The following is a 23277-nucleotide window of genomic DNA, read 5'->3' on the forward strand; positions in this document are numbered from 1 at the left end:
CCGTCCCCGGGGAGCACGCGGCCACACCTGCCCGGCGTCGGCAGAGTGAACTGGGATGGGGCAGCCGGATTGGGCAATGAACCTCCAAAGACTCCCGCGCAACCAGCCCCGCCCCCCTCCCGGACATTTTTCATCCAAAAAAACAATGCTCATCGAGCATCTTATTCTGTGCGTTTCTCTTAATATGTAAATAAGGTTTAATACAACTCCCTTGCACAGTTACCGAACGTCCTCCCCCCGCCCCTTGTATTTGGATAATCAGAGCAAAACGAGCCTCCTGGAAGCCGAGTCTTGACCCCGTGCCCTCGTTCTCTCCCGCGCTCGTCCGCAGTCGAGGCCTCCTCAGTTCGCGAAGTCCCGCAATCGGGGATGAGAACAGGCCTTTTTGTTTTGCAACTATGCGGAAGTGAGGGATCCCAGTTGTTGCTCGGGCGCTACTCTCCCGGCCATTTTTGTCATCTCGGGCCTCCTTTCGCCTCAACTGCAAAACGAGGCAATTAGAAGTTTGCTGAGCTAAGTAAGGGCAGTGTGCCTGGCCCGGTCCTAGCGGACCTCGGGGCCCGGCGGGGCTGGGTGCGGGTACCCCTACGCCGGTTGCGGGAACGCAGCCGCGGACGTCCGTCTGGGGCGCAGACGGAAACAGGTGGGGTCGGCGGACGCCCCAGCCGCGGGGTCCCGGGGGCTTGCTCCTCCCCGGACAGGGCGGGACGGGGAAGTCCCGCCCAGAAGGCCCGGGCCCTGGGCGGCCCCCGGAGCTGCGCCCGCCTCCTTCCTGCCGCGGCGACCCCGGGCTCAGAGGGCGGGTCTGAGCCCAGAGGGGGAGAGGCTGGCGGGTCATGCCCTGGTTGCCCCGCGCCGCGCTCCTTTGGGACCTGGTCCTGGGCTTTTTGGGCACCGCCGCCTTCCTGGTCGACCTGGGCGCCGACCTCTGGGCCGCCGGCCAGTATGTGCTCAGCGGCCGCTACCTGTGGGCCGCGCTGGTGCTGGCGCTGCTGGGCCTCGCGTCTGTGGCGCTGCAGCTCTTCAGCTGGGTCTGGTTGCGCGCCGACCCCGTCGGCTTGCACGCGTCCCAGCCCCCAGGCCGCTGCCTGGCACTGCTGCATCTCTTGCAGCTGGGCTACCTGTACAGGTGAGCGCCCCGCCCTCGGGGGGAGGGAAGAGGAACGGAGCCCAGCGGCACCTGCAGCTGGGCTAGTGGCACAGGGGAGAGCACGGACACCGGGAGGGGCTGGGAAGGAGAGGATGGGGACCCGGGGGGGGGGGGAAGCCAAGCCCTCGTGGGCACCTCTGCCTACGGGTGAGCTCCCCGCCCCTAAAGAAAGAGAACACCCGCTGACAGCCGTCAGGGGAAGAAACTGAAGCCCAGAGAAGAAAAGGAGGCACACGATTTGGAGCCTGACTTCTCTGGGATCCAGTCCTAGCTAATTTACCATCTGTGGCCTCATTCCTGCCGTTCTCTGAGCCTCGGTTTCCTCCTGTGTTAAAAGGCGGCAGTAATCGAGAGACATCTCTGGCAGGGGCGGGGGCGGGGGCGGGGGGGCTATTGTGAGGAGCGAAGGCAAGAGTGGGAACGTGACTAGCATGGTGCCGGGGTCTTGGCAGAATCTAGGGTAATGGCAGACCCAGGTGTTCCTTTTGGCTGTGGGTGGGGCCTTGGGCGAGTCACTTGAGCCCTCTGGGTCCCAGTTTACTCTTTGTTCCAGTGGGGATGGTTATAGTGCCTGCCTCAGTTTGGGAGGGATTAAACGAACTAAGACCTGTAAGTTGCTTTGATGCAGAGTAAGCATTCGACAAATGTCAGCCAGCTTGATTACTTGGGTCCCTGGGGAGCTTCGGCAGCCGGGACCTCCCAGAGCAGAGCCCTTCTCTCAGCCCTTCTTTCCCACTTTTGTTCTCCCTGCCCCACCCCCTCACCCCCAGCGCCAGCAAGAGGGCAGAGATGGGGTCTGACTCATCCATGCCCCTTGAGCCAGCCAGGGCCGGGCACCGGCTGGGGCCCAGCAAATCTGTGTGGATTGTACTCCTTTTCAGCACTGGCAGGGCCCCCTCGAGATGAGGAAACCGAAACCAAGGGATCAGAGCCGTGTGATGAAGTCAGGACGTGATGTGATCTGGGTAGGGATGGGGTGGCTGGAGGCGGGATCTGCTCTCGAATCCATTTCACAGATGCTCTCCACATCTTGCTTTGACAAAGCTGCGTTGAGTCTCCAGGGGTGGACAAGAGGAGCTTGGAATCTTGGAGTTTTGCCTGAGGGACTGCACAGGCATCAGTTACATGCCAGCCGGGCATGAAGGGGTGCAGCTACCCCGTCCCAGTGGGCCTCAATGAGCCCTGAATCCATAACTGTATCATGTGTCTTCCCTTCTGTTTCTGCTGAGCACGAGGCAGACGGACTATACTGAACTTTGGTTTTGAAAATGGGGTCTCTACCTGTCTGTGGCTAGACTGAGGCGGGGGCCTTGGGGACCAGAGGCAGAGGCTCCTGCTGAGGGAGAGCCCCAACCTGGGCCTGCCCCCCTGCTCCCTTAGTGTATTGTCAAGTCTGTCCAGGGAAAGTGACAGTAAATGTCTGATGAATGAATTCACAGTGAGTGAATGGGCTCACCTCCCAGTGGGCAACCGAGATCAGTTCTGGGTGGGGGAGATCTCGGGGCACCTTCCACTACCTCCCTCATGCCAATGGGTCACCCATGCCTCTCTCTCCAGCCTCTGGGCTCGCTTTTAACTCTGCCTTGGACTCCATGCCCATCACTCTGGGCAGTCCTCTTAAATGGATCTGTGCTTCCATTCTAACCCCTCCATCCCTCCCACATCTCCACAGCCAGGGTGATCTTTCCATAGCACAGTCTGACCTATCTTGCCCGGGCTCAGAAGCTCTCAGTGGCTCCCCCTTCCCCACAGGATCCTAAGAAATTCTTATGCTTGCTAACATTTGAGAACTATCACCTGAGGCAATTTCATAGTATGCCTTTGAAATTCAGACGGCTTTGGGTTCAAATCCTGTTTCCACCATTTATTAGCGCTTTGGTCCTGTTTCCCTATCTGTCAAATGGGGATGTTGTAAGGAGTACATGGGACAAGGTTTGTGATGACCTTGGGACGTGCAGGCCAGCTGGAGCGGCGGTAGTTGTATTGATCCCCACTTTACGATGGGAAACAAGTTCAGTGAGGTTAAGTCACTGGCGCCCAAGGCCCCACGGCATGTAAGTGACAGACTAGGATCGGAGCCCGTCCGCATCTACCCAGCGGGGGAGGGAAGGTGGAACATCACAGGACACTAACCTGGCCCCTTGGGGCATCCGTATGTGCTGCCTAGGTGCGTGCAGGGGCTGCAGCAGGGGCTGCTGGTGTGGCAGCAGGAGGCGCCCTCTGACTTTGACCTGGCTTATGCCGACTTCCTGACTCTGGACATCAGCATGCTGCGGCTCTTTGAGACCTTCTTGGAGACGACTCCACAGCTCACGCTGGTGCTGGCCATTGTGTTGCAGAGCGGCGGGGCCGAGTCCTACCAGTGTGAGTGATGGGGCCAGTGGCCAGCCCCCCTTTTCATGGCTTGGGAAAGCTTCCGACAAATGTCAGGAGTGTTTTCACTCTTTTATAAAAGCTGCTTAGAAAACAGGAGAATACCCTTTAGCCCGGCAGGTCTGCGTTCGACCCTTTAGCCTTCTGAGTCAGGTTGAATGACAGTAACAGCGGCCATGACGATCGAGGGCCAGCTATCAGCCGGGCCCCCGTGTGAAGTGCTGTATTGTCGGCATTACTCCCACGCACAGCAGCCCTACAGGTTGTGCTACGTTTCTCTCCATTTTACATGAGAGGGAAGAGGTGCAGAAAGGTGAAGCAATCTGCCCGGGGCACATAGCATCCACTGGGCACGTATTTTTGTCCGTTTGAGGGATGTGGGTGTCTAGGATCAGGGCTACATGGAGCCAGTCTACACTGTATGTGCATGGGAGGCAGGGAGTGAGGGAAGAGACAGCTTTTCCTAACTTTATTTAGTGAACATTTATTTAGCTGCTGTTATGTGCCAGGTACTGGGCTCCAGGGGTCCCAGCGGAGCAGAATGTTTCGTCCCCTCAAGGAGCTCGGAGACAAGGAGATTGATAATTACCGTGTGCTAAGACTCCAGACGGAAGTGGCTGAGATGTTACAGGTCACCTGCAGAGCGGGGTGGGGTGGAGTGGGGTCCGGATAAGTGTCCTCAGGGGCCATTCAGGCTGGAACTCACAGGGCACGTGCCTCCTGGTCTACCTAACATTGTGGGCCAAGCTTGTCCAGGTCAGAGAATGCGGTGTGCTGGGCAAACTGGAAGGATATCAGCCAGGTAGTTAGGAAGGGACATGGGCCACAGATCTGCTTCCAGGGTGGGGGTGGGCTTCCTAGTCCATAACAGGTTCCCAGTAAACACCTGTTGACTGACCACCGTGGGAAAGGGCAGGGGAGGAAGCATTCTAGAGACAGTCCAGCGCTGCTTCTGTCCCTCCCTGGAGGTCCAGCGCTTCTAGTCCAGGGTGGGCGACCAGGAGGTGGGATAGAATCTCCACCGTAACCTTGGAGTGTCGAGAAATCAAGCAAGACGAAGGCCCAGCCTGAGCTGAGACATCCTATCTGTGTGGCAGAGACATCCCTCCTGGCCCGGAGTGCGGCTTCACCCAGGAAACCCTGGGATTTCCTGCTTCCATTTCTGAGACCACAGAAGGGGAACTGGGATTGCTGATTTTCAGTCCCAAGAAAGCCTTGGGCTCTTCCGGGAAAGGAAGGGGTTACAGGGCCCCAGAAGATGCTCAGGGTGTGGCCAGGGCCCGGGGTCCCGGATGCTGGGTGACAGGGTGCAGATGAGGGTTAAGTCACACCCCCTTCATCCGTGAAGAATATCACCATGGTAGCACCTGAAAAGTAAAGCTTTGTGGTGCAGGGCAGACTCCATATTTGAACCCCAGCTCGGTGTTTGGTTGCCTGAACGGATGTTTTCCAGGTGTAGTTTCCCTTCAGCTATCAGGGGCTGCCACACCCACCTCTGGGGGGCTGTGACCTCTAGGGAGCGCCAGGCAGGCTGCCCACAGGGCTCACCTGTTTCCACTTGCTCTCTGTAGGGGTCGGCATCTGCACATCCTTCGTGGGTATCTCGTGGGCTCTGCTTGACTACCACCGGGCCTTGCGCACCTGCCTCCCCTCCAAGCCGCCCCTGGGGCCGGGCTCCTCTGTGGTCTACTTCCTGTGGAACCTGCTGCTGCTGTGGCCCCGAGTCTTCGTCGTGGCCCTCTTCTCAGCTCTCTTCCCCCACTATGTGGCCCTGCACTTCTTGGGCCTGTGGCTGGTGCTGCTCTTCTGGGTCTGGCTTCAGGGCACGGACTTCATGCCAGATTCCTGCTCCGAGTGGCTGTACCGGGCAACCGTGGCCACCATTCTTTATTTCTCCTGGTTCAACGTGGCCGAGGGCCGTACCCGAGGCCGCGCCGCCATCCACCTGGTGTTCCTCCTGAGTGACAGTGTTCTCATGGCGGTCACCTGGCTGACTCACATCGCCTGGCTGCCCAGTGGGATCCCACTGCAGACGTTGCTGCCTGTGGGCGGCGTCTGCGTCCTCCTGGGCCTGGCTCTGCGGCTTGTCTACTACCGCTGGCTGCACCCTAGCTGCCGCTGGGAGCCTGACCGCGTGGATGGGACCCGAGGCCTCGGCTCCCTCGAGTGGCGTCAGCTGCCTCAGAACAGGCGCATGGCCCAGTTGGCTCAGAACTTTTTCCCCAGGGTTAGGGATGAGGCTGCTTGGCCACAGAAGGGAGAGGTGAACGGGGTCCTTTGAGGCAGGGTCAGACCCAGCAGGGGACAGAACAGATGGCATCAGTTGGTGGAACCGATTCACTCTTGATTCACTCAAGAAGCACTTAATGCCTGATGTGCCGGGCACTGGAGACCAGAGCTGAATAAGGCAGAGGCCTGATTTCAAGGACGAGAACGAGATGAGAAAGGCCGGGCCCTGGAGGCTCAAGGGCCCTAGTTATGTACAAGGCACTTTGGGAGGAAAGAAGAGACCCCCCCCCCCCCTTCCCCTGCCAACCAGTATAGCTGGTGCCCCAAAGGTCCTAGTGCTGGCATTTTCACCTCCCTGGCCGCCTCTAAAATTGGTAGAGGTGCTGTCCTACCCCTTGGTTTTCCTTTCCTGGGCTAGAAGGTCCAGGACCTGCAGGATGTGTTCTCCAGAATTCTTCCTCCCTGCCCCACCCGTCATCCAGTTCATTCAACAAATGTTTACTGGGAGCAATTTCTGTGCCGGGAACATTCTATCCTTGGGACCTGAGCAGGATCAGCTGCCGCCCGAGCTTCATCTCTTACCCTCTCCAGCTACTCCTGAGTAGGCTCTCACGGTGGAAGCCGGGGATGTCCAACTAGTAGCCCCTGTCAACCTCCCCAAGGCCTCTGTGCGGCTGGCCCAGACTCTGGTCCTGCTCTCTAGGGGCCACCTTTCAACCAAGTGCTTCTGAATCTGTGGTCTGGGCCATGGCTCAGCCCAGAGTGTTTCTTATACTTTAGGCAGTACGCTTTCTACCTCAGAGTTGATGTGGAGAGGAAGAGGTGTGTGCGCATATGTGTCTCTGCAAGTGGACACGTGTGTGTTGTTTTTGTTCAGTATTATTAACAGTATTATTACAGTATTATTAAAACCTCATGGAACCCTCCAACCTGGTCGTGTCACTGAACTAAATCTAGAGTTCAAAGCCACCTGGAAAGAAGGGCCAGGGACATGAAGTTCACCCCTTAAAATCGATAAAGGTCCTGGGACCAGAGGAGACAGCTGGCACAGGCTGGACTTCTCAAGCTTGTTTTCCAAGTTTCGGAGATGGTAAGCCACTGCGGGTGGATGGTCGCCAGGTGGGCTCCAGAACCCAGATCTGGAGCGACGCTAATGTGTGCTGTTAACCTGCTGTGCTGCTAGGCTGGCAGGAGTAGCCACAAACGCCTTTAGTATCAGGAAGTGAGTACCAGAGCCTGGGTGAAGAAAGGTCTTTTTGCTGGGGGCTCAGGGAGGTCAGTAAAGAGGCAGCTTAGGGGATGTGGGTGGTCAGTGATGCCAGGGAAGTGCAACTTTAGTTGCTCTGGAAGGTTTGGGGTTTGGGGAAACAAGGAGAAGGAAAAGGGCACTGGAGAGAAGAAAAGGTGCAGTCATCCTCTTGAGGGGACCCAGGATCGTCTCAGTTCTATTATTCATTTTCGTGCAGACACAATAAACAGGATAAATAAAACCGTATGAGAGAGTGTAAGAGGAGGAAAGGGCACAGGGAGAGGTGAATGCATGCTGTGGGTGGGAGTTAGAATTTTATATAATGGCCAGGGGATGCGTCCCTGAGAAATGGATTCAGCCCTGAAGGAGATGAGGGTCAGAACCACACAGGTGCACCGTATCCCAGAGACCAAATCAGCAGCGACTGGTGGGGGAGGCTTGTGCGGCTACACTGGCCTAGAGCCAAGGATGCCGGAGAGAATGGTTGGGGCGGAGGGAGGGCGCGGGGAGGCCCTGCTTCCTGACATACACAGAAAGGTAAGGCTGAAAGGATCTCTAGGATCAATCCGCCCAGCGATTCCCAGATTTGAATTTCACGGGTCCGTAAAATGGCCGACATGGCTACCAACTTAATTTTAACAGAAGGCAGTAAAAACTACCAACCAATATTTTCGTCTCAGGATAGGATATTAACAGCCTCAGAAAAATGACCATTCTTTTGACTACATTTAAATACACAGAAACACATCCATAAGTAAAATCATTGTGATTTTTTTCAACTCACTGGGAATATCAAGGGTTGAGACCGCAGTGGGTGGGCTTAACGCCCAAACTAGTCTCCGACATTTCCTAATGGTTTCACTAACACAAATATTGTATTTACTTTTCCATGCTTCTTCCTGTCATACATGGAGATTGGGTTCAGGGGAGAGGCCATATATACTCAAAGAGAAGACAGTGTTTTAGGCAATTCCCCACTTTCCCCTGAGAAAAATCCAAAAAGTGTGTTTTTACCATTTTGGCTAAATCTATAATCACTGAATGAAATTATCAAATGATGGTAATATGTAATTAAATTGAAACAACATAGTGTACTACCTAAAACCTGTGGAACGAAGCAGTCATTTCTTCATTTGTATATAGTTTACAGTTTTTTGTTTTTTTTTTTAACATTTATTTATTTTTGAGACAGAGAGAGAGCATGAACAGGGGAGGGTCAGAGGAAGAGGGAGACATAGAATCTGAAACAGGCTCCAGGCTCTGAGCGGTCAGCACAGAGCCCGATGCGGGGCTCGAACCCACAGACCGCGAGATCATGACCTGAGCTGAAGTCGGACGCTTAACCGACTGAGCCACCCAGGCGCCCCTATAGTTTACAGTTTTAAAAAGATGACAGTGACATTATTTACAATTAGAAATTTCAAGATTCCTATTACGATTTTTTTTTTTTTTTTGGTAGAGACAGAGAGCCCATGTGAGGGGCAGAGAGAGAGAATCCCAAGTAGGCTCCACACCCAATGCAGAGCTCAACTCGGGGCCTGATCTCATGACTGTGAGATCATGACCTAAGCTGAAATCCAGTTGGACGCTTAACCGACTGAGCCACCCAGGGCCCCAAGGCAATGCCCTTTTCTAAGGGGGAATTGATGTGGGAAAATACATCTTACAGTCTGACATGTGTGGTACTTGGAAGCTACACCCAAATTCTGGCCTCCTTCACTGGAATAAAAGGCAAATAGATTCTCAACTGTTTTCCAAACCAGTGAGGGACAGTCAGACTCGAATCTGAAGAAATGAAATGAGAAAAAATTGTTGATGTGACATGAAATCAGGCCAAATCAAGCAAGGTTTGGTACCAGTTTGTCAGTTTTATTGCTTTTGCATTTTCAGCTCATCACAGCAAGGTATTGATTTCTCTTTAAGTTTTAGCACATTTGACAGCAAATGAAAGCTCTGATCATTCCAGTACTAAACTTTAAAAAGCAATAGATTTTAGAAACAATTAAGAAATAAACTTTCCATTGCAAGTTATTTTAAAATATTTGTTATTTCCCCCATGTACATTTATTTATACCAAAAATTTTTTTGTTTTTTTGCTTTTTTTTTTTTACTTTTTTGATGAAATTAATGACTGAATTATTGAAAGGGTGCCATCATTCTAATGAGCTCTTCAGATTTTCTTCTAATGAAGCCCTATTTAGAGCCTACTTTGCTGGGCAACTGGGCTGATCCTACTCAGAAAAGACACAGGAGCAAACTGTATAGAAAATAAAAACTTTATTCTTTCAAGTTTATAAGATAGTTCCCATTACATATAACATTATGGTCAAGGACTCTACACAGCCACGAATGCCCGCAGTCACATAAATATATCCAATCCACTCAATGCCTTCTCCTGCTAAATGAGGCATCAGAAGTCCAGAGGGTCATGTTTTGAATAGAAGTTATCCTTAATGAGATGGCTCCTGTCAGTGCATCAGGAACTAGCCAAGGAGCCTTGCTTGTTGGAGCTGACTCAGAGAGGAAGGGACAGAGGGCCTGCTAATCAGGGATGGGACAGAACTAGATTTTCCCTCATAGTTTAAGATATTTTAGAATCCCAGAATTCAGATTTGGCTTCTTCGTAAGTGCGAACATCTGGAGAGTTCCAACTTTTGGATGAAAACGGAAACCAATTTAGTGGTAAGAAGTAGAAGCCTCCTCAAGAAGGCCCCTAACTGCCCCCCTTCTACAGGAGTTAGGAGAGGAAGACCCAAACTCACCACCGTTGGCTTAGACCAGGAAGGGGAAGAATGCGGCTCTGCCTCTATACTCCTCTCCCCCATGGTTCAGTGGCACTGACACCCATTCAAAGCAGTGAACATCTTGGTGCTCCACATGCTGCAGCTAGAGTTTGCCAATCAGGTTCTACCTGGAGCTTTAAAGGTGAGTTTGTGTAAACTGCGAACAAGCTGTGGCACAAGTCTCCTGGGACACTAGCTTTGCCCCCCACCCCCAACTTGCAGAAGACAGGAACACCCCAAACCAAATAAAAGCCCAAATAGGCATCTAAATCTGGAACAGGCATCTATTCTCCTGGACACCAGCAGCCGCCCCAGGGGCATTGGGACAGAGTGATGCTAAGGCACAGTCAGTTTTACATTCGAAAGTCAAGCCACCTCTTAAACCCAGGACACATCTGACAACTTCAAATCCCGTACTAGAGACAGTCCTCACCGTGAAATGTGCAGACCCATCTTATAGAACCCACAGTGCCCAGCTGGGGGACAGACTCATCACGTGGCTAATTTCCTGGGGACACTTTCACATAAAGAGGCTTCCCTCTTGAAGAAATGACCCACTGTATCCTTTGGCCCTCAGCTTCCAAGAGCTCTTGGTGCTACCCACTTACTTTCTTTTCCAGATCTTTGTGCTGGGGAGGAAGAAAACACAGGGTAAAAGAAGAACACTGCATTCTCTGGACAACTCACTTTGGCAAAGAGGAATCAGGGAGCTCCCACCTTCTGTCTGCCTTATAAGGAGGGCAGCAATAACCAGAAAAATGCAGAGGTTGTTCTGCTCAATAGAGCTTCCTCACCTCTTTTAGCCAATTTCAAGTTCCTTTTGCAAAGACTGAAGCTGGGCAGTCACGGCGGGGAGGAGGAAATGCCATTGAAAGAGGGGTCCAAGTCATATTACAGGGATAAAGAGCTTCTCCCAAAGGGCAGGGAGAGGGAAGTGTTTGCGTGTGGACCTATGTGCATGATGGGGGTACCCACATCCACAGCCTCACGAGCCTGAAGTATAGTGCCAACCAGATGGCCTATGTCCAGTGCAAGAAACCAACAGTTATACTGCCAGTATGGGGAGAGCTTGGGCCCTGGAAGAAAGACCCATCATGGAGATTTCTAGGATCAATTATCAAGCAAGGCAGAGCAGCATCTGGACAGCTATGCTGAACATAGACCATGGAAAGTTGGCCTCAGAGTACATGCCCCGTCTCTTCCCCCACCTGCCAATGGAGACAAGGCCAAAGAGGCAGCTGAGTCATGAGCACTGACTTCAACTCCTCCCCCAAAACTGTTCCCCTAAAATTGTGAGTAATGAAGCACTTTCTCAATCAGTTCTGAAGGAATGTGTATATCAGCCTTTCTCTGCTGCTATTTGGGTGGCCTGGCATTGGAAGGAGTCTGGCCTCTTTATGCTGCAACATCTCTGGAAATGGATATGCAGTATCTTGGAGGGCAGGCAATTATAGCTGGGGTTGGTCAAGGGATGCCTCCTACTGAGGACCCAGACTGCATACCTGAGGTGCTTAGATGATTACCTCTCTCCATGCAGCCTGGGAGAGGCTGAACTTCCTCAGCTCTAGGGAGTTGATCATGCCTGAGCAGATGCCCTGGTTGGTCTTGGAGGGATGAAGCATCCACAAACACAGCTGGGCTGTAAGGCTGGGATTAGTTGCCCGGCACCCACTGATCTTCCCAGAGGTCAGGGTGAGAGATGTTCCTCCATTTGGCCCAGGAGTAAATGTTCAGGCATAGAATAGGGTTCCAGCACCCTCATTTAAATCAGGAAAGTCTTTCTGGCCTTCTGGTTTCCCATTTTATAATGGGATTTGAGAAGCAGGCAGAGATCTGGGTAAATATATGCCCAGAATACCTTTCTTGGCTTAAGGGCTTCAAAGGAAGTCAAATGTAGTTAGGAGTCTATTCTTAGACTTGATTTAACTTCTTGGGTCCAAAGCCGAAGGATTGGCCAGAGCTGCATGGAGGTGGATGTGAGGTACAGAAGGCAGGAAAGGGGCAAGAATCTAGTACTGATGACTAAGAAGGAAGAGAAGGCTGCAGGGGTGAGCATCTGTTGGGGAAGGGTGCTTCTCTGCAGGAGGAAAAGATGGAATCTTCTTGTTTCAAGAGCCAAAGCAGCAGAAATTCATACGAAGCCTTAGTCCTTTTCCTCCAGTTTGGAGGTAAGCCCACTGGGACACAGCCTTTGGATAGAGGCAAGCTGAAGGCTTAGAATTTACTGTCTTAAGAGGGGGAACTTCTAGGGTTGTGCCATTTGGTTAAAGGGGGACAGGGACTGGAAAAGCGACTAAGGCTTCTAGGATGGGAAACACCAAAGTCTAAAGTTAATCAGTGTCCAGTGCCCCACAGTTCAGCAAACTAGGAGATGGAAGAACAGGAAGGAAACCACCCTAGAGAGCAGACCACTGGAGCAGCTAAAGAGGTGCTACTGTCACAGAGAGGTATTTTAGATATTTCAATCGCTATTTTCCAAGGAAACTTTACACACCCCTTTCTTGCTAGAAAAAGAAAGGAGGGAAAACCTGCTTCAGAGACCAGACCCTTAACTATAAAAATAACGTGTACATTCCCTGGGAATATGTTCTACAGCTAAGGAGATTACAAAGACTGCAAGAGATGGTATCACAAAAGTCTGCCAAATTTATCCTGTTAACTGCAAGTTCAGAGCAGTTCTCAAACCGGTCATGAACTAAGAGTGCAACTCTGCCCCAAGAATTTCCTTTTCTTTTCTTCATTTTTTGAAACAAAATAAAACAAAACAAAAACCAGAAGAATTAAAAGCACTGTAGCTGCGGTGAGTCTATTGTTCTCTCAATCCAACTGTCTCCTGCCTCTACACGAGGATGAACACGGGGCTGCAGCTCGCTCTTAGCAAAAATAAGCTTCATCCCTTGCAGCTGTTGGTTCTGACTGTGTTCTCACCAGTGTTCCGTGGAGAAAGAGAGAGAGACACGCACACACAGAGACAGAGACAGAGACAGAGACAGAGACAGAGACAGAGACAGAGAGAGTTCCCAGACAGTTTCAGTCTCCAGCTCCCTTCAGGAGTGAAAAGGAGCTCATGGGGAAGGGTCTTCATTCCAGTTCTTAGAGAAAATCAAGCTCCAAAGCCTGGTGGAGGGACACTAGGTCTCCATGGTTTGTGATTCTCCAGAAAGGCATGTTGTGCTGGAAGAGAGGGGACAGTTGATAGGTGATTAACCCAACTTCTTTTGGGAGCTCATATTTATCCATATACCCATTCCTCTCACCAAGATACTTGGTACTCCTCTCTACTTCTGCCCACCTTCTAGGGCTATTATAAGGATCAAGTGAGTCCTATGCGTAAGGACTTTGTACACTACAGGACACTTTACAAAAGTGAGAGATTTTTTATTAGGTCTTTAGTGGTAACTGTGCATTTATGATATATGCTCATTCTAGCTACTACATAGGGTCTTTAGGATCAAATAAAATGACCCACATAAGAAATCAGTATTAATATTACATTGCTTTTTTATAGATGGTTAGTAAGTTTCAGAGCTACAAAGCCCCTATCTTGTTTACAACTAAGATGCAGAATACATACATCTGAGAAATAATAATCCCATTTACTATGTTGTCAGAATCCTGTGCAGAATACTGTGTGTTCTGGAAGCCACTTAAAAAAAATTATTCAGCAAAACTAAAAGGCAACCAACAAAATGGGAGAAGATATTTGCAAACGACATATCAGATAAAGGGTTACTATCAAAATCTATAAAGAACTTATCAAAGTCAACACCCAAAAAACAAATAATCCAGAAGAAGAAATGGGCAAAAGACATGAATAGACACTTCTCCAAAGACATCCAGATAGCCAACCGACACATGAAAAAATGCTCAACATCACTCATCATGAGGGAAATACAAATCAAAACCACAGTGAGATACCACCTCAAAACAGTCAGAATGGCTAACATGAACAGTTCAGGCAACAAGAGATGTTTGCAAGGATGTGGAGAAAGAGTATCTCTTTTGCACTACTGGTGGGAATGCAAACTGGTGCAGACACTCTGAAAAACAGTATGGAGGTTCCTCAAAAAACTAAAAATAGAACTACCCTACAACCCAGCAATTGCACTACTAGGTATTTATCCAAGGGATACGGGTGTGCTGTTTCAAAGGGGCACATGCACCCCCATGTTTATAGCAGCACTATCAACAATAGCCAAAGTATGGAGAGAGCCCAAATGTCCATCGATGGATGAATGGATAAAGAAGATGTGTGTGTGTGTGTGTGTGTGTGTGTGTGTGTGTGTGTGTGTATATATATACACACACATATGTATATATATATATATATATATATATATACACACACACACACATATGTATATATATACACACACACACACACACACACACACACACAATGGAGTATTACTCAGCAATCAAAACTAGAGAAGACAAATATATGACTTCACTCATGTAAGGACTTTAAGATACAAAACAGATGAACATAAGGGAAGGGAAGCAAAAATAATATAAAAACAGGGAGGGGGACAAAACAAGACACTCCTAAACATGGAGAACAAACAGAGGGTTACTGGAGGGGTTGTGGGAGGGGGGAGGGGCTAAATGGGTAAGGGGCATTAAGGAACCTACTCCTGAAATCACTGTTGCCCTATATGCTAACTAACTTGGATACAAATTAAAAAAAAAAAAAAAAACTAAAAAAAATTTTTTTTTCCTGGAAGCCACATTTTAAAGAAGGGATCTGAAAAATCCAAGTGTTGGAAACCATGTTCTATGAAGCTGAAGGGGATTAGCTCTACTGACTGTTTTGCTCAAATTGGTGGCAAATTACCTGGAACACTTAAGTCCTACAACAGTTATTCTGGCATGCAGCTCAGGGTTTTTTTGAGCATGCTGCTCACATATAATATTTAAAGGGCTTTTAATATGCAGAAGAGGAAACAGACGTGTTATGCTGTGTTCAGGACTAGGACCAGGATGTGAAAGTTACAGACATGAGTTTTAGTTCTGTGGAAGGAGGAACATCCTAACAGCTTGGGTGGCCCCATGGTAGAACAGGACACCTAGGAAGCGGACTCCCAATTCTTGGGTTTATTCAAGCAAGAGTCAGAATGTCTTCTGTCAAAGTGGCTGCAGAAAACGTCCCTCACAGGGTAGAGGTTGAACTGGATGGAACTCTAAAGGCATTTTCCAGTGGGTATATCAATAATAGATGATTTTTTTTTTTTTTTTAAAGAAGCCAGTTGGACATCACTTTGGCTTCTGCAGTTAATATTCTTTTTTGTTTTAATTGTTTACTTATTTATTTTTAAGTTCATTCATTTATTTTGAGACAGACAGAGAGCGCGCTTGCAGGGGAGGGGTAGAGAGAATCCCAAGCAGGCTCTGCACTGTCAGCGCAGAGCCTGACATGGGGCTCAAACTCACAAACTGTGAGAACATAACCTGAGCAGAAATCAAGAGTCAGGCGCTTAACCAACTGAGCCACCCAGGTGCCCCTCAATGGTAGATGATTACAGGCATCAGCTTAGAGGCACCAACTCTGCTAACGACTGAAGTTGTTCTTTATCTCCCTCACTCCCTTCTTCAAACCAAGAAGCACTGATGCCTCCATCTACTAGTTTCTAGTGTCTTTTCCAGAGGGCAACAAGTACTTTAGAATCAAAGCCTCAGAGATAACACATGAGAAAAAAAGAAAAAGAAAAAGAAAGAAATGCTACATAAAATGGTAAATGAAAACATTATGAGGTAATCATGCCACCAGATTACCAATCACACAGTTTATTAATAGTGGAAGTTTTTACATTAACTGGGTGAAGAAATCAGGACAGCTGGTCCTAGTTGGCAACCTACCACCTCCAAGTCTAAGAAACAGAGTTGCTGGAAAGAAACTAGGGTAGAGGAAAAGAACTTCTGCAGATCCATTTAATAAATGCAGAGGAGGATAAGTAAACTGTCCAAAGTCACACAGCTAAATAAACAGATGAGATCTGAATCAATCTACTGTTCGATTACAGAGCCAAGACTCTTTCATCTACTGTTTCCTGTATTAAGATGAGGTGACCTGGAGTTGGGACCTGCATAGTGAGGAGGTTAATGTCAGAAGAATCCTTCCTGGGCTTGGAAGCAGAAAGGATTTTATCTAAATTTCTACTTGATTGTACTGGCTTTTTGAAGATCTAAAGCCTGGAAAAGTCAGAGTGATTTGCTTTTTTTTTTTTTTTTTTTTTTTGAGAGAGAGAGAGAGTGCAAGCATGAGTGGGAGGGAGGGGCAGAGGGAGAGGGGGAGAGAGAAAGAGAATCCCTCTGAGAGGGGCTCAATCCCACGACCCTGGGATTGTGACCTGAGCCAAAATCAAGAGTCAGATGCTCAGCTGACTGAGCCACCCAGGCGCCCCTTTTTGTAGTGAAGTTTCATAGTCTTGGGAAGGCGCTGCCCTCTAAGATGAAGATGGAAGATGGGGGTCCCTACAGCAGGGCTCAAAGATTTTAAAATTTGAGTGGCAAACAGAAGGGGGATAAGAAGGATCTAACAACTTATAGGGAAAGCTCTATTTGGGGAAACAAACGAACCTCTTTGAAGAAAAACGGGAGAGAAAGAGAAGGGAAAACACTAAAGACACAGCAGATTGCTAAGATTTCTGACTTTTACCATCTTTCTAATTGCTTCATGCATTCCCACACGCACTGTTCTCTTTACCTGTTTGGCTGCAATTTCTTCGTCTCGCCCATCTCCAATCACTACATACGTGACTTTCTTTCCAAACCTAGACACGATTCTCTCGAAGCAGCTCTCCTTACCTGATGAGAAAAAGAAATTTCCCATTAGGACATTCTCCCTACCTTTTTTCAACACCAAAGAGAAGGGCTGCTGCTGGTTCACCTGCCTATGCTTGGACAGAACAAGCAGCAGCCCATGTGGGTAGTTTGGTGGGGAGTAAGTGTGACAGCCAGAGATCCAGCAGGCCCGCTACCCAAAGAATGGGAAATTGGGCTATTTAGACAACAATGAAGACATCAGGCTTTCTAGGCATTGTGCTTTCTAGGTTCTTATTTTAATCTTCATATTTAGGGTAAAGCCCCTAAGATCTTAGTGTGGGGAATTTTTATAAATGGGAAGCAAAGGAGCCTAAAAAGTGTGACAGCTGGGATACCACTTCTCTTCTCCCTATCTCCTGTACTTTATAGCTTACAAAGCAGCTTTCAAGGGTACTCCTTTAATGAATTCTCAAAATAATCCAGTGAGATAACTACCATTTCATATTTACAGGTGAAAATGAGACTGAAAAGATTAGAAACTTGTTCTAGATCACAAACAAGCTAGTAGCTACACTTTGGACTCCTGGTTCCAAGTCTAGGTTCTGGCTATTATGCCATGATGAAAGGATGATTTTGGAGGGAAACTGTTTTAGTATAGGAAAAAAAAAAAAAAAAAAAAAAGTGGAAGCATAAGGTCCTGATTTGTTTGTAACAAGAAATGGGCTAACGGCCATTTTCCTCCCATTCTTCATTTTCCAGAAACAGTCCTAGGCATGGGTCTTATGTCTTTTAGTGGGGTAGAGCCCCAGAGTGCCAATGAATATGGCAGTAAATCTGTCACATCCAGAATATCCTATTATATGCTGTAACTGTAAGCAACTGAGATAGTGTATCTCTGAAATTGACCTTGGGAAAGGGTGATTTAAATCCATGCAGACAGTTGAAAAACACTGGCAATGTATCAAAATTCAAATCCCATGTGAAACACACCAGAAAGATGCACAGATGATACTGGTGTAGGAAAGATACTTTAGTTGCATAAGTAAACCAAAAGGCAATTATCTCCCTTGCTCTTTTCACCATCTTAGACTTTATTTCCCTGTTTCTGTTAGGCAAAGTCCTAACTCTGCTTTCTTCTTCATCCTGCTCCATTAACCGCATCCTTTCTTCTTACCAGACCAGAGACTTAGCACCAAGGTTCCTGAGTGAGGAAGAAAAAAGTGCCTCTTCCTCAAGGCACTTGACTGCCATCTGCTGGAAAATTGTTGCAATAAGTATATAAATACATGAACTGGAGAAGACTAGATTGTAATTGACAAGAAAACCTATACACCTTTACTCAGAAGTCCTGCTTGGCACATCTAAGCAACTGCAAGTCTTTGAAATCTCTAGCCCAACTGGCACCTCAAACCAGGTGAACTAGTCACCTGGACCAAACACTAGTCCACTTTGGGCTTCAGTCTCCCACTTGTGATAAAAAGCTTGGCTCAGGTGCCCTCAGGTCCCTTTCAGTGCTAACACTCTGCAATAGCATTGTGATGTGGACATTCGAATCAGGCAATTCAATGTTTGCAGAGTAAATGCATATTAATCTCATAAATTATTCAGTAGATGACTATAATCCATGTTTTGGGCCCCGATTCAAATATTAAATATTTCCACTAATAATAAATTTTTATTATGTTCAAAGAGCTGTCTTAATTCCATTCCAAATATTACATCCTTATGACCTAAGCCAACCACTGCCAGACCCAGTCTACTTTATGATCTGTCTATAGAAAAAAACCTTAAATCAGACTTTAGACTTTTTTCCCAAGACCCAACAAAGGAAATGTCTCCTATTTAGAGGACAAGGACACAAGAGATGTTTTCATTGTTCTGGCATGTAATGATCAAGGATGAAATACATTTAGGAATGTCTCCTCTAAAAGGATTAAGAGATGGAGAGAGTTATTAACAGCTCAAAGTGAAGAAGTAGCTACATGAAAAAATGACTCCCAATACCGTTGGTAAATATACCTCCTCCATTTTACTCTCTCAAAAAAATTCTGGAGATGAGCTTTCCATTCAGGAGGGTATGGGCAATGGCCACTCAGCTTACCAAAAGTCAAACAACTGCAAGACTTTAAACAAGCCTTTGGAGAATATTAGGTTTCTGGGCTTCCCCTATCAAAAACACTCATGACATTTTCAGAGATGATTTTGAGAAGTCTTGTTAATGTCCAAGATAACAGAGTGGCAATTAACAGAACCAAAGCTCTGAAATCATTTCAGAGGAAGGAAACAAATATTTCGTCTCCTTGCTCCCCATTTCACAGTTCTGTCAAGGAAAGCCTTAAGCCTCTCACTGTGGTTACCAAGGCACCAGGTACCCCTATAGCTTCGTAAATCAGCTCTGGGTGAAATGAGATTGAGAAAAATTACCAAATAAGCACATGTACTGTCAAAGGGAATACAATCATTCCCACTCAGTGGGTGTCAGGACTCAGTATAAAAAGCACTGCAGAAGATCTACCTTTCAAGTATGAAAGGCTTTAGCGAGTGCTCTGGGTTCTTATGAAATGCACAGTGAAACAGTGGCAGCAAGAGCGAAATACGAAGGGGGGCTGGATTTCCCCTAATCTACTGTAAACGAAATCAACATACACACTCAAAAAAGAATAAAATAAATTCCTGTATACCTTCCACCAACCCACTTTTGCCAAATCTTAAACACTTTATCTTTGCTTTAGATAAAAAAATAAGAATAATGAGATACTAGATTTTTTTTTTGAAGTTTCCTGTGTATCCCCCCCTGATGACCCTTCCTTTCTGCATATGTATCCATTAACAATGTATGGCATATGGCTGTGAACATTTTTGACCTCTAGATAAACGATACATGCTGTACTTACCTATCTGCAATGTGTTTTTTGTGTTGAACATTGTTTTTCATATTAATCCTTGCAGATGTATGTAGGTTAGTTCATTCGCTTTTAACTGCCATATAGCATTCCATTGTTTGGATATATCTATTTATCCATTTTCTTTTCATGGACAGGTTCACAGATAGGCTGTCTCTAATTAGTTTCTATTATGAACAATGTGGCATCAAAAAAAACCCATTCTCACACATGTCTCCTTGTGGATGTGGGAATTACTTAAGGGCAGGGGTTGGCAAACTACCTGTATAGAGTCAGGTAGTAAATAGTTCAGGCTTTGCAGGTCATATGATCTCTGTTGCAACAACTGAATTCTGCTACTGTAGAGTGAAAGCAGCTATTGAAATGATCCGACATTGCTATGTTTCAATACAACTTTATAGAAACAGGCATTGGGCAGAATCTGGCACATGAGTTAGAGTCTGCAGACCCCTGTACTAAAGTGTATCTATCTAAAAGTGGAGTTGCTTAGGGGTGCGTGGGTGGCTCAGTCGGTTAAGCGTCTCAGGTCACGATCTCATGATAACTTCGGCTCAAGTCATGATCTCACGGTTTGTGAGTTTAGGCCTCACGTTGGGCTCTGTGCTGACAGTTCAGAGCCTGGAACCTGCTTCAGATTCTGTGTCTCCTTCTCTCTCTGCCCCTTCCCCACTCATGCTCTCTCTCAAAAAATACATAAATGTTAAAAAAAATTTATAAAAGTGGAGTTGCTTGATCACAGGGTTATGCACATCTCCAACTTTACAAGACATTGACAAACTGTTCTCCAAGAAGGGCTATATCCATTTTCAATCCCACAGATCGAGTGTTTCCATTTTCTTGACAAAATTGGGCACTGTTAGACTAAGTCTCTATCAATCTGATGAACAGGAAATGTATCAGATTTTAATTTGCATTTCTTTAATCTGAATATCCTTAATTGGTGAGGTTAAGGAACTCTTCATATGCTTACTGGCAACCTGATTTTCCTTTTCTGCAAACTGGATGTTCCAAGGTTTCTGTCCACTTTTCTAGTATGTTGTTTGTTGCTTAATGATTTATAGTTCTTTATAGATTTTGTATACCAATTAACAAGTAAAAGGGTTGCAAATATCTTTTCCCAGTCTGGTTTGTTTTGTCACTTTATACTATCTTTCACTGGATATAAAATTAAAAGCTTCATCTAATCAAAACAATAATTTTTTTGTTTTTTAGAACTATTTTTGGGGTCTATTTTTTTTTTAAGTTTATTTATTTTGAAAGAGAGAGAAAGAGAGAGAGACAGCGAGCAGGGGAGGGGCAGAGAGAGAGAATCCCAAGCAGGCTTGGCACCATCAGCATGGAGCCCTATGTGGGGCTTGAACTCACTAACTGTGAGATCATCACTGAGCTGAAACCAAGAGTCAGTGCTCAAGCCATGGAGCCACCCAGGCACCCCTAATTTTGGGGTCTTTTAAATGAGATCCTTTTCTACTCTTCTGTATTTTCTTCTAAAAGTTAAACTTCTGCTTACCATGTTTTTTTTTTTTTTTAATCCATTTGGGATTTATTTTTTCAAATAGCATAAAGAAGGAATATAATTCTGCTTTTCTCTTCATATGGATAGATAACGCAATTAGCACCAGCAAGTGAAGATAAGTTCCATGAGTACAGAGGATTTTGTAACTGTTGTATTCCTAGCACCTTGGCAATACCTGACACACAGGAGGCATCGCTATTGTCCTTCCTCATGTGTGAATCATTTCCACCTGCATATCAACTTGGTAGAATTTCTCTTATGTTCGAAAATCTTCTTGAACCCATATACTTCTCCAATTACTGCCTCATTTCTTTGTTATTCTTTACAATTGATCTAAAGTGTTGTCATATGGTTGACTTCTCCAGCTCTTCCCATTCTCTCTTAAGTCCATTCCAATTAGGATTTCACCCCCATCATTTTGCTCAAACTGCACGTCAAGATTATTAATGACCTCCTCCATGTAGCTAAAAGCAACCTTATTTGATCCATCAGGAACATCTGACTGGAGCCTGGAACCTGCTTTGGATTCTGTGTTTCCCTCTCTCTCTCTCTGCTCCTCCCCCACGCGTGCTCTCGCTCTCTCTCTCACTCAAAAATAAAAAAAATAGGGGCGCCTGGGTGGCTCAGTCAGTTAAGCGTCTGACTTCGGCTCAGGTCATGATCTGATGGTTCATGGGTTCGAGCCCTGCATTGGGCTGTGTGCTGATAGCTCGGAGCCTGGAGCCTGCTTCTGATTCTGTGTTTCCCTCTCTCTCTGTCCCTCCCCCGCTCATACTCTGTCTCTCTCTCTCAAAAATAAATAAAACATTAAAAAAAATTAAAAAAAAATTAAAAATTAAAAAAAAGAAACATGACTTTCTTTTCCTGATTGTCAGCCATAGTACTTATGACCATATGACATATGTAGGTTACTTACTAACTTATTTACTGACCGACCATTTCTTCCCACTAGGGGCAAGGATTTTTGTCTTTTTGGATCACTGTTGTATCCCCAACGCCTAGCAAAATGCCTTGCATATAAAGGTGACCAAGAAATATTTGGTGAATGAAGGAACAAAAATAAATGTCAAAAGGGCTTGGTGGGCTTATAACCTCCACAGGTCCAGGGATACAAAAAGAAAAAAAAAGTCAGACCTACTTTTTATGGAGAAAGCTGATCAGTAGGCATGTAGTAGATTAAAAAAATGAATAACCACAGCTCAGCTTCAAACTCCAGGAAGTACAATGGTACAATGTGGAAGTAGAAGCTGTAAGCAGAAAGTCTGAACAGGCGAGGAGAGGGTTGTCATGTTCCTCTTTCCCTGACCATGTGTAGCACACAAGAAGCAGAGTGAGATTCTGCTGCCTTTTTTTTATTAAAAAAAATATTTTTTTACATTTATTTATTTTTGAGAAACAGAGTGAGACAAAGCGTGAGCGGGGGAGGGGCAGAGAGAGAAAGAGACACCGAACCTGAAGCAGGCTCCAGGCTCTGAGCAAGCGGTCAGCACGCAGACTGATGCGGAGCTCGAACCCACAAACTGTGAGATCATGACCTGAGCCGAAGTCAGACACTTAACCCACTGAGCCACCCAGGTGCCCCTCTGCTGCCTTCTTAATAGAACAAGTTGGCCTTGTATAAACCTGGCACCAATTAATTAATTCAGCAGATGTTTACTGAGTACCCACTGTCTCACATATTTGGTACTGAATACATTTTTAGGGGTTAAAAAGTACCTTCATATAGTCTCATTTGATTTCACAACCTATCTGGAAGTTTCTCATTTTATATAAGGAAACTGAGGCTCAGGAGATAAAGTAATTTGCCTAAGGTAAGAACTAGTAACTGGGAGAGATAGGACTTGAATTCTAGTCCTTATTACTATTTTTTTCCTTTTCAAAAAACTGTGGTAAGAAACACGTAACAGAAAATTTGCCATCTTCACCATTTCTAAATGTACACTTCAGTAAAGTATACTCACATTGTTGTGCAACATATATCTCTAGAAATTTTCATGGTGCAAAGCTGAAATTCTATACCCATTCAACAGCCAATTCCCCATTTCCCTCCCCTCCAAGCCCCTGTTAATCACCATTCTACTTTCTATTTCTATGAATCTGACTACTCTAAGAAGTATTTGTCTTTCTGTGACTGGCTTACCCCGTTAGCAGAGTGCCTTCAAGGCTGATACGTGTGGCTGTATGTGACAAGAGTTTCTTCCCTTTTATGACTGAATAAAACCCCACTGTACGTATACACCACATCTTGTCGAGCCAATCATTTGATGGACATCTGAGCTGCTTCCATCTCTTGGCTACTATGAACACAGGTG

The 23277-nt window shown here is 46.7% G+C and overlaps 2 protein-coding genes across 3 annotated transcripts in view; one reads left to right on the forward strand and one right to left on the reverse strand.

The window, feature by feature from the left end:
* The first annotated feature begins 780 nt into the window (after positions 1 to 780).
* XKR8 (XK related 8) lies at positions 781 to 8165 on the forward strand. Its single transcript, XM_042996671.1, has 3 exons — positions 781 to 1129; positions 3318 to 3514; positions 5095 to 8165. The coding sequence occupies exons 1-3, from the start codon at positions 837 to 839 to the stop codon at positions 5802 to 5804; spliced, it is 1200 nt and encodes a 399-aa protein (XP_042852605.1). The 5' UTR covers positions 781 to 836; the 3' UTR covers positions 5805 to 8165.
* A 1094-nt stretch (positions 8166 to 9259) lies between these two features.
* The window catches only part of EYA3 (EYA transcriptional coactivator and phosphatase 3), a 95694-nt gene continuing 81676 nt past the window's right edge, over positions 9260 to 23277 (reverse strand). For both annotated transcript variants that reach the window (XM_007097926.3, XM_007097927.3), the window contains 2 exons: positions 16488 to 16588; positions 9260 to 12958 (listed from right to left, as the gene is read on the reverse strand). In XM_007097926.3, coding sequence (XP_007097988.1) covers positions 12878 to 12958; positions 16488 to 16588 — 182 coding nt within the window. In that variant the 3' untranslated portion in view covers positions 9260 to 12877. The remainder of the gene's footprint in view (positions 12959 to 16487; positions 16589 to 23277) is intronic.

This window comes from Panthera tigris, chromosome C1, assembly GCF_018350195.1.
Source record: "Panthera tigris isolate Pti1 chromosome C1, P.tigris_Pti1_mat1.1, whole genome shotgun sequence".
Taxonomy (NCBI): Eukaryota; Metazoa; Chordata; class Mammalia; order Carnivora; family Felidae; genus Panthera; species Panthera tigris.

Bases quoted from the DNA above. Each gene is read 5' to 3' on its own strand.
- XKR8 (XM_042996671.1), top strand. From the start codon at position 837: ATGCCCTGGTTGCCCCGCGCCGCGCTCCTTTGGGACCTGGTCCTGGGC. The intron at 1,130-3,317 runs GTGAGCGCCCCG...TGTGCTGCCTAG, and splicing joins CAGCTGGGCTACCTGTACAG to GTGCGTGCAGGGGCTGCAGC. The intron at 3,515-5,094 runs GTGAGTGATGGG...TGCTCTCTGTAG, and splicing joins CGGGGCCGAGTCCTACCAGT to GGGTCGGCATCTGCACATCC.